This window comes from Trachemys scripta, chromosome 24 (genome assembly GCF_013100865.1).
Source record: "Trachemys scripta elegans isolate TJP31775 chromosome 24, CAS_Tse_1.0, whole genome shotgun sequence".
NCBI lineage: Eukaryota > Metazoa > Chordata > Testudines > Emydidae > Trachemys > Trachemys scripta.
The window spans coordinates 13,386,504-13,394,740 of NC_048321.1; the positions used below are offsets into that span (position 1 = coordinate 13,386,504).

Here is an 8,237-nt window from a genome sequence, read left to right on the forward strand (position 1 = left end):
AGTTTAAACCTACAGCTGTTAGGGGACGTGGTTCAAACCTTGGTCTAGGTTTGCAGCAGGCTACCGTGTCTGGCTCAAACCAGGCAGGGCACTGAAGTCCCAAGCTGCCAGGGCAGGAAAGCAGGGGCAGAAATAGTCTTAGTACATCAGTTGGAAGCCCCCAGGGGGGTTCTGTGATCTAATCCATCACAAGGAGAATCCGGGGAACTACACTATTTCACTAGGAGGGTGGTGAAGCACTGGACTGGGTTCCCTAGGGAGGTGGTGGAATCTCCTTCCTTAGAGGTTTTTAAGGTCAGGCTTGACAAAGCCCTGGCTGGGAAGATTTAGAATCATAGACTATCAGGGTTGGCAGGGACCTCAGGAGGTATCTAGTTCAACCCCCTGCTCAAAGCAGGACCAATTCCCAACTAAATCATCCCAGCCAGGGCTTTGTCAAGCCTGACCTTAAAAACCTCTAAGGAAGGAGATTCCACCACTTCCCTAGGGAACCCATTCCAGAGCTTCACCACCCTCCTAGTGAAACAGTTTTTCCTAATATCCAACCTAAACCTCCCCAACTACAACTTGAGACCATTGCTCCTTATTCTGTCATCAGGTACCACTGAGAACAGTCTAGATTTGGAACCCCCATTCAGGTAGTTGAAAGCAGCTATCAGATCCCCCCTCATTCTTCTCTTCTGCAGACTAAACAATCCCAGTTTCCTCAGCCTCTCCTCATAAGTCATGTGCTCCAGACCCCTAATCATTTTTGTTGCCCTCCGCTGGACTCTTTCCAATTTTTCCACATCCTTCTTGTAGTGTGGGGCCCAAAACTGGACACAGTACTCCAGATGAGGCCTCACCAATGTCAAATAGAGGGGAAGGATCACGTCCCTCGATCAGCTGGCAATGCCCCTACTTATACAGCCCCAAATGCTGTTAGCCTTCTTGGCAACAAGGGCACACTTAATTTAAATAATTAATGGAGATGCTTATCTCCTAGAACTGGAAGGGACCTTTCAAGGTCATAGAGTCCAGCCCCCTGCCTTCACTAGCAGGACCAAGTATTGATTTTTCCCCAGATCCCTAAGTGGCCCCCTCAAGGATTGAACTCACAACTCTGGGTTTAGCAGGCCAATGCTCAAACCACTGAGCTATCCCTCCCCAATATTGTTGACTCATATTCAGCTTCTCGTCCACTGTAACCCCTAGGTCCTTTTCTGCAGAACTGCTTTCTAGCCATTCGGTCCCTAGTCTGTAACAGTGCATGGGATTCTTCCGTCCTAAGTGCAGGACTCTGCACTTGTCCTTGTTGAACCTCATCAGGTGTCTTTTGGCCCAATCCTCTAATTTGTCTAGGTCTCTTTGTATCCTATCCCTACCCTCCAGCATATCTACCACTGCTCCCACTTTAGTGTCATCTGCAAACTTGCTGAGAGTGCAGTTCACGCCATACTCCAGATCATTAATGAAGATATTGAACAAAAACCGGCCCCAGGACCGACCCCTGGGGCACTCCACTTGAAACCAGCTGCCAACTAGACATGGAACTGTTGATCACAAGGAATAACACATCCACTACTTTCCTCTCATCCACAGAGCCCATTATCTCCTCATAGAAGGCAATTAGGTTAGTCAGGCATGACTTGCCCTTGGTGAATCCATGCTGACTGTTCCTGATCACGTTCCTCTCCTCTAAGTGCTTCAGAATTGATTCCTTGAGGACCTGCTCCATTATTTTTCCAGGGACTGAGGTAAGGCTGACTGGCCTGTAGTTCCCCGGATCCTCCTTCTTCCCTTTTTTAAAGATGGGCACTACATTAGCCTTTTTCCAGTCATCCGGGACCTCCCCCGATCGCCATGAGTTTTCAAAGATAATGGCCAATGGCTCTGCAATCACATCCGCCAACTCCTTTAGCACCCTCGGATGCAGCGCATCCGGCCCCATTGACTTGTGCTCATCCAGTTTTTCTAAATAGTCCCAAACTACTTTCTCCACAGAGGGCTGCTCACCTTCTCCCCATACTGTGCTGCCCAGTGCACCAGTCTGGGAGCTGACCTTGTTCATGAAGACAGAGGCAAAAAAATCATTGAGTACATTAGCTTTTTACACATCCTCTGTCACTACGTTGCCTCCCTCATTCAGTAAGGGGCCCACACTTTCCTTGACTTTCTTCTTATTGCTAATATATCTGAAGAAACCCTTCTTGTTACTCTTAACATCTCTTGCTAGCTGCGACTCCAAGTGTGATTTGGCTTTCCTGATTTCACTCCTGCAGCCTGAGCAATATTTTTATACTCCTCCCTGGTCATCTGTCCAATCTTCCACTTCTTGTAAGCTTCTTTTTTGCATTTAAGGTCAGTAAGGATTTCACTGTTAAGCCAAGTTGGTCGCCTGCCATATTTACTGTTCTTTCTACACATTGGGATGTTTTTTTCCTGCAACCTCAATAAGGATTCTTTAAAATACAGCCAGCAATCCTGGAATCCTTTCTCCCTCATGTTATTCTCCCAGGGGATCCTACCCATCAGTTCCCTGAGGGAGTCAGTCTGCTTTTCTGAAGTCCAGGGTTCGTATTCTGCTGCTCTCCTTTCTTCCTTTAATTGGGGTTGGTCCTGCTTTGAGCTAGGGGATGGACTAGATGACCTCCTGAGGTCTCTTACAATCCTAATCTTCTATGATTCTATGATCCCAGCTCTCTGGATCATCCAGAAAGTTCCTAAATCTCTGCAGGTTATTTTAGTTATTTCAAACTGTCACCAACGCTACTTTTCTTGCAGCTTTGCAGGTTTGTGTGTGATGAGTTATATGTCTGGGATATTTATTTACTGGTCTCCAGGTTACAATGTGCTGGGGTGGAGCCTGTGTGGGAAACTAGACTAACCGTGACCGTTTCTTTTCCCAGGAGATGGCTAATCTCAGTTCTACCTGTGATGACCTACGTGCAGAATATAGAAATATTCTTCCTGGCATCTCTGCAGAACAAACTAAACAGATTGAGGCTGCTATCAAAGCAGGAAACTTCTTAGAAGCAGCTTCCGTGGTGCAGACATTTAAGAATTTGTCAGGCGTTGAGTTCAATATCGCCATCACAGGGGAGCCAGGATCTGGCAAATCATCTTTGGTCAATGCCATTCGGGGCCTGGGAGATGAAGACGAAGGTGCTGCTGAGACTGGTGTGGTGGAAATGACCAAAGAACCAGTAGCATATCATCATCCTACCTGTCCCATGGTGACCTTCTGGGACCTGCCAGCGATCGGGACCCCAGATTTTCGGCCAGACGCTTATCTGAAACAAGTGAAGTGCAGCCATTACGATGTTTTTATAATCATCGCTTCAGAGAGGAGTAGATTCTGCCACACCAAGCTGGCCCAGGAGATCCAGAAGATGGGAAAGAAGTTTTTCTTTGTACGCTCCAGGGTGGACTTGGACCTGTATAATGAGAAACATAAAAAGAGCTTCAACGAGGAGAGAACCCTGGAGAAAATCAGAAACAACTGCGTCTACAACCTGTCCAGAGAAGGGATGAGTTCCCCGCAGGTTTTCCTTGTCTCGAGTAGGGAATTTCAGAAATATGATTCTCCACAGCTGCAGAAGACTTTGCTAAAGGAATTCTACAACCACAAGACTGAGATGTTTGCGGCCACTGAAGGCCCCAGGGGCAATCGGTGAGAAACCCCCCTTTGGTCTGTTCCTTGTTCAGATCTTTAGTGGGTATTTTACATTTATTCATTGTTTTAAAATAATATAAAGTGTGAAAAAAGAGCAAAAATAAAGACCATGTCCCATATCGTCTGAGGAGACAAATCCTGGAACTCTAAGGTAAGCTGAATTCTCATTGGCTGTGAAAGCGGCAAGATTAAGCCCCATACTCCTTACACAGGCCATGTAATAAACCCTTCTGAAATAACTTCCGGTTTTCATTCGCATCCCAGACTCTTCATCCATGGCAGGATTTGGTTTCTAGACAGAGAACATTCACTCAATATTGTTGCCCCTTTGTGACCCAACTGGATAGTCAGAGTTCAAGGCCCCAGGATGTCCCAGTTGGGCGCAGAAAAGGAGGATGGAGTCTGGTATTTTCTTTGATGCAATCTTATTTATTTACAAGGAATACCCAAAGTCCTGCTTCTCCAAACACAGGGGAAACCAGAAACAATAATAGTTTCTTAGCTTACAGCCCCAATCCTCTTTAGCCAACACCAGATGCAAAAACTCTCTCTCTCTGATTTTTTTTCCAGGGTCATACACCCACCTCACAGATCGCTGCTTGACTTTCTTGCTTTTTGCCTCTGGCTCTGAGTCTATCTCTGTTCTTGTTTGCAGCCCAGCTTGTCTTTTTCACACACCCACACTCAGGTGGTCACAATACCCAGTGGAACCTTCCACCCCCATGGTGCTAGTTTCTAGGTGAACTCTATTAAGCCTAGTGTTAGAGGTGCCCCTTGACTATCTAACAACTATCTTAAGAGAAGGGCATGTTCACACATCATGTTTAATGGGGTTTTCATTTAACCCATAACAAGGTTTCACCCAGCTCATAACACCCACGACCATCTGAGATTTGGCTCATCCCCCTGATGAGGCCTCAAATGGTGACATCCAACACCCTATCCCAGACAGAGAGAAAAGGCATAATTTAACAGATTACAGAGCATATAAATTTAGCTATTTAAATACGTGCAGGGCCCTTCTGTCAGGACAGTTTCCCATCACCAACACACAAGAATTTTATATCTACCTAAATCTCTTTGGGGCTTTTCTCTCCCTGATTTCCTTTCAGTCTGCTCCTAGGGAGTGTCTATTATTTCTAAGAACTTGATGACTGTGACAGTCCCTGTCCATTCTGTTGGAAGGGAGGATGACTGAAAAGGTGTTTGATTGAAAAGTGTGAATTGGGAGTGCTTTGTTCCAGATCGGCCTTGAGTGGTTGATTGGAGGGAAGGCTTTGAGCTGGGCCACCTTCTTTGAGCCAGAAGCCTTATAAAAAGGCAGCCAGTTGTGAACCGAGTGAGCAGCGAACAGAGGACTGGCAAACAGAGGGAGTTTGCCTGGGGGGAGTTCGCACAGAGTGTGTTTGCCTTTCAGGCTCCTGTGAGCAGTACATACAACATCTGAGGAGCCTCTTAGAAGGAAGACGAGGACAGTGAGTGCTCTGCTGTTGTGACCTGCTCAGAATGTGCCATGTTTGTCTTTCTCCCAGAGGACACAAGTTACTTCATCTGTACAAAGCGCAAGAAACCTGATGAGGTTCAACAAGAACAAATGCAGAGTCCTGCACTTAGGATGGAAGAATCCCATGCACTGCTACAGACTAGGGACCGAATGGCTAGGCAGCAGTTCTGCAGAAAAGTACCTGGGGGTTATAGTGGATGAGAAGCTGGATATGAGTCAACAGTGTGCCCGTATTGCCAAGAAGGCTAACGGTATATTGGGCTGTATTAGTAGGAGCATTGCCAGCAGATCAAGGGAAGTGATTATTCCCTTGTATTCGGCACTGCTGAGGCCACACCTGGAGTATTGTGTCCCCTCATTCTTCTCTTCTGCAGACTAAATAATCCCAGTTCCTCAGCCTCTCCTCATAAGTCATGTGCTCCAGCCCCCTAATCATTTTTGTTGCCCTCCGCTGGACTCTTTCCAATTTTTCCACATCCTTCTTGTAGTGTGGGGCCCAAAACTGGACACAGTGCTACAGATGAGGCCTCACCAATGCTGAATAGAGGGGAGTGATCACGTGCCTCGATCAGCTGGCAATGCCCCTACCTATACAGCCCAAAATGCCGTTAGCCTTCTTGGCAACAATGACACACTGTTGACTCATATCCAGCTTCTCGTCCACTGTAACCCCTAGGTCCTTTTCTGCAGAACTGCTACCTAGCCATTCGGTCCCTAGTCTGTAACAGTGCATGGGATTCTTCCGTCTTAAGTGCAGGACTCTGCACTTGTTCTTGTACGCCCCAAATTTAAAAACATAGTAAGAAGATCAAAAAAGTGCCACCGTGGGTAAACAACAAAGTAAAAGAAGCAGTGAGAAGTAAAAAGGCATCCGTTAAAAAGTGGAAGTTAATTCCTATTGAGGCAAATAGAAAGGAGCATAAACTCTGGCAAATGAAATGTAAAAATATAATTAGGAAGGCCAAAAAATAAGTTGAAGAACAACTAGCCAAAGGCTTGAAAAGTAACAGCAAAATTTTTTTTAAGTACATCAGAAGCAGGAAGCCTGCTAAACAATCAGTGGGGTCAATGGACGATTGAGATGCTAAAGGAGCACTCAAGGACGATAAGGCCATTGCGGAGAAACTCAATGAATTCTTTACAATGGTCTTCATGGCTGAGGATGTGAGGGAGATTCCCAAACCAGAGCCTTTCCTTTTAGGTGACAAATCTGAGGAACTGTCCCAGATTGAGGTGTCATTAGAGGAGGTTTTGGAGCAAATTGATAAATTAAGCAGTAATAAGTCGCTAGTACCAAATGGGATTCACCCAAGGTTTCTGAAGGAACTCAAATGTGAAATTGCAGAACTACTAACTGTGGTATGTAACTTATCATTTAAATCAGCTTCTGTAAAAGATGATTAGAGGATAGCTAATGTGACGCCAATTTTTAAAAAGGGTTCCAGAAGTGATCCCGGTAAATTACAGGCCAGTAAGCCTGACTTCAGTACTGGGCCAATTGGTTGAAACTATAGTAAAGAACAAAATTGTCAGACACATAGATGAATATAATTTTTTGGGGAAAAGTCAACATGGTTTTTGTAAAGGGCAATCACGCCTCACCAATCTACTAGAATTCATTGAGGGGGGGGTCAACAAGCATGTAGACAAGGGGGATCCAATGGATATAGTGTACTTAGATTTTCAGAAAGCCTTTGACAAGGTCCCTCACCAAAGGCTCTTAAGCAAAGGAAGCTGTCATGAGATAAGAGGGAAGGTCCTCTCATGGATCAGTAACTGCCTAAAAGACAGGAAACAAAGGGTAGGTATAAATTGTCAGTTTTCAGAAGGGAGAGAGGTAAATAGTGGTGTCCCCCAGGGGTTTTTACTGGGAACAGTCCTATTCAAAATATTCATAAATGATCTGGATAAGGGGGAAACCAGAAAGGTGGTGAAGTTTGCAGATGATACAAAACTACTCAAGATAGTTAAGTCCCAGGCAGACTGCAAAGAGCTACAAAGGCATCTCTCAAAACTGGGTGACTGGGCAACAAAATGGCAGATGAAATTCAATGTTGATAAGTGCAAAGTAATGCACATTGGAAAACATAAACCTAACTATACATATACAATGATGGGGTCTAAATTAGCTGTTACCACTCAAGAAAGAGATCTTGGAGTCACTGTGGATAGTTCTCTGAAAACATCCACTCAATGTGCAGCGGCAGTCAAAAAAGTGAACAGAATGTTGGGAATCATTAAGAAAGGGATAGATAATAAGACAGAAAATATCGAATTGCCTCTACATAAATCCATGGTATGTCCACATCTTGAATACTGCGTGCAAATCTGGTCACCCCATCTCAAAAAAGATATATTGGAATTGGAAAAGGTCAGAAAAGGGCAACAAAAATTATTAGGGGTATGGAACAGATTTCGTATGAGGAGAGATTAGTAAGACTGACTTTTCAGCTTGGAAAAAAGAGATGACTAAGGGAGGATATGATAGAAGTCTATAAAATCATGACTAGTGTGGAGAAAGTAAATAAGGACGTGTTATTTACTCCTTCTCATAACACAAGAACTAGGGGGTCAGCAAATGAAATTAATAGGTAGCAGGTTTAAAACAAAAAAAAAAGGTTCTTCAAATTTCTTCATGCAAGGCACAGTCAACTTGTGGAACTCATTGCCAGGGGATGTTGTGAATGCCAAGATTATAACAGGGTTCAAAAAAGAACTAGATAAATTCATGGAGGACAGGTCCATCAACAGCTACTAGGCAGGATGGACAGGGATGGTGTCCCTAGCCTTTGTTTGCCAGAAGCTGGGAATGGGGGACAGGGGATGGATCACGTGATGATTACATGTTCTCTTTATTCCCTCTGAAGCACCTGGCATTGACCACTGATGGAAGACAGGATATTGGGTTAGCTGGACCTTTGATCTCAACCAGTATGGCTGTTCTTATGTTCTCATGGTGTTGAATGCCATCTTCAGTCCATCATTGGTGGGCACCACTACTTCTACTTGCCAGTAGCCACTAGTCAAGTCCAGGGAGGAGAACAAACAGGACTTTCCCCGCAAGTCTAGAGTGTTGTC

At 44.9% G+C, this 8,237-nt stretch overlaps 1 protein-coding gene across 1 annotated transcript; it reads left to right on the forward strand.

The window, feature by feature from the left end:
- The first annotated feature begins 2,891 nt into the window (after positions 1-2,891).
- LOC117869888 (interferon-inducible GTPase 1-like) lies at positions 2,892-3,656 on the forward strand. Its single transcript, XM_034756992.1, has one exon. It carries the CDS (start codon positions 2,892-2,894, stop codon positions 3,654-3,656), a length of 765 nt encoding a protein of 254 aa, XP_034612883.1.
- The last annotated feature ends 4,581 nt before the right edge of the window (positions 3,657-8,237 follow it).

Coding starts and splice junctions, on each gene's coding strand:
- LOC117869888 (XM_034756992.1), top strand. CDS start 2,892: ATGGCTAATCTCAGTTCTACCTGTGATGACCTACGTGCAGAATATAGA.